The sequence below is a fragment of the Chaetura pelagica genome, unplaced genomic scaffold, assembly GCF_000747805.2.
Source record: "Chaetura pelagica isolate M959 unplaced genomic scaffold, ChaPel_1.0 scaffold117, whole genome shotgun sequence".
NCBI lineage: Eukaryota > Metazoa > Chordata > Aves > Apodiformes > Apodidae > Chaetura > Chaetura pelagica.
The window spans coordinates 8,731,305-8,733,620 of NW_009954185.1; the positions used below are offsets into that span (position 1 = coordinate 8,731,305).

General features: G+C 47.0%; 1 protein-coding gene across 1 annotated transcript in view; it reads left to right on the plus strand.

Moving 5' to 3' along the window:
• The first annotated feature begins 682 nt into the window (after positions 1-682).
• LOC104393531 (alpha-2-macroglobulin-like protein 1) overlaps positions 683-2,316 on the plus strand; it is a 25,481-nt gene continuing 23,847 nt past the window's right edge. The window contains 2 exon segments of the mRNA XM_010003033.1: positions 683-741; positions 1,320-1,503. Coding sequence (XP_010001335.1) covers positions 683-741; positions 1,320-1,503 — 243 coding nt within the window.

The window sequence follows — 2,316 nt, forward strand, 5'->3', positions numbered from 1 at the left end:
GCAGAAACAAAAGGCTGTGTTCCTGTATCCGAGACCTTTCAGAGATACAGACACAAACAATGAGAAACTGGAACCAGTTCCTGGGGCTCCCTCGTTGCAGATGGTGCTATTTCTAATGGGTGGTGCAGGGAGCTGATGGAAGCTCCCATTGTCAAGCCAAACAGCCCAAGGAAATCCACATCCCAGAATCTGATCCAGAGCTACTGGGCCTCTGTCATGAGTGTGGTGGGGTGAGCTCTTGCTGTTGGCTGCAGAGCAGCAATCCATCTCCAGCTGAAACAAAGGGACGCAAGTGACAAGTGATCAGGACCTGGCCTGGGTCACTGATTAGCAAAGTTCTCGCTGTTGTGTGGGTTTGTTTTGTTTTGTTTTGTTTTCCCCATTAAAAGACCGTTTGATCAGATGTTTTCCATGGCAGCCTTGTGGGAGAGGATGTTCTAAACTGGTGGATGGCATCCAAAGCAGCTACTATTGGCTAAGGGGCCCTTGGCATAGTACTCCCATCCCTACAGCTGCCTCCATATAATCTCAGGAGAGAGGAAGAGATGGGGAGAAGCTGGCTCCTCCCCCTGTACCACCTCTTCATCTTGGCTGTGCTGTAAATAAGTTATTCCCCATAAAACCAGCCTCAGTGATTCAGAGGAAGAGGGCCATTGGAGACTGGGCAGCAAGAGCCCCCAAGATGAGGATAGTCATCCTCCTGAGTCTTCTGTTCCACATGACAGCTGCTTTTCACCAAGTGTGAGTGATGCTGAACTTCTGTTTTGGTCTTTTTCATGAAGGTGTCAGTCTAGGTAGATGGACCACATTCCATCCTGTCAGCTCATGTGCTTCCTGCCTTATCAGATCACCCCAAAGGGTAACTGAGTTATTTATCTTGCCTCCCATGCCTGAGGTTCACCCCTGTGAATTAAAATACAAGCCACATTATTGTGGTGCTTCCAAGTCAGACCTTGGGCCCAGGGATTTTTGCTTCTCCATTTGCCATGCCAGGTCAAATCACTGGTATCTAGACTGCAAGGTCTAGGGCCACTTCTTCTAAAGACAGTAAGGGATAGTTTTGGGGAGTTCAGGAGGTGACTTTAGTAAGGGATTTGAAAAAGATTATAGGGCTGTACTTCAGCTAATAAAGAAGAAACTATTTATTAAATTATCAGTGAAGCAATCATTTTGCTGGGTTTGCTGTTTCTTTTAATACTGTTTGCAGCCATGGCACACTGCTGAGGAGTTCTGCAGCAGTGGGCCACTGTAGAGAAGCTCTTTTGCGTCTGAGTCCTGAACCTGGTGCCACTTCTGATGTCTTCTTTCCCCTGCCCCAGACATTACCTGGTGGTGATCCCTGCGGATCTCCACTACCCATCCACCCAAGTTGCCTGCCTCCATATCACCTGTCATGAAACAAAGCTTCAAGTGAGTCTAGTCCTGGAGAGCTCTGCAGGACGTGAGCTCTTAGTACAAGAAGCCATCCAGAAGAAGAAGACTTTCCTGTGCACTAAGTTCTGGGTAAGACAGCCTAGGCAAATGTCATCACTGATTTTCTCTTCAGGAACTGTAAATCCCATGTTACTCCATAAACAAAGATGGCATAGACAGGGTCTACTTTGCCTTGGAGTGAACCTGCTAGGAAGATGAGTGGATGGTGCCTAGGGATGTGTAGCCTAGCACAGTGTCTGTTGGTCAGAACTGATTTCCCCTTCTGAATCTAATATTTAAATTGAAGTTACATTTTTTAAAATGTACGCACTTCTGGCTGTTTTCTTCTCTTCCATCTCAGACAAGATGAAACGGCCTTAACTCTTCTCTGAAGGACTTGTGCAGCTCCACAGCTAAAGCCTGGGGAAATGGTGGTTTGCATGACATACTGCAGTTTCTGTAGGACCTGAAGTCAGGCAGCAACTCAGTTCTTAAGAGCTATGGAACAGCAGTTGAACGGAAATTGATGTGCTTCTTATTTTTAATCAGCAACTTAGAGCTGATTAATTGTTGGTGTGAATTTAGCAAAGATCTAGGATAAGGCAGACATGCCTAAGCAATACCCCTTCTAGTTCTCCTTTGATTCTCTGCTACCATCTCCCACCTTCCTGGCATCTGCCCATCTTCCTGACCCAATCTGAAGACTCAGAGGTGTCAGGCACCTCCTTGTCACCAGAGACAAAATTCCTTAACCAGTGGGAAAAAGGACAGATTCCATGACATGCAGAGCCTCCTGCTGTCATGTAGGACTGAGCGAGATCTGGATCCAGGGTATTGGAGAGGCTGTCCTGGGACAGGTGGAGAGGAACTGGTGAGCTCTTCCACTTTACTCTCCATTCCTGC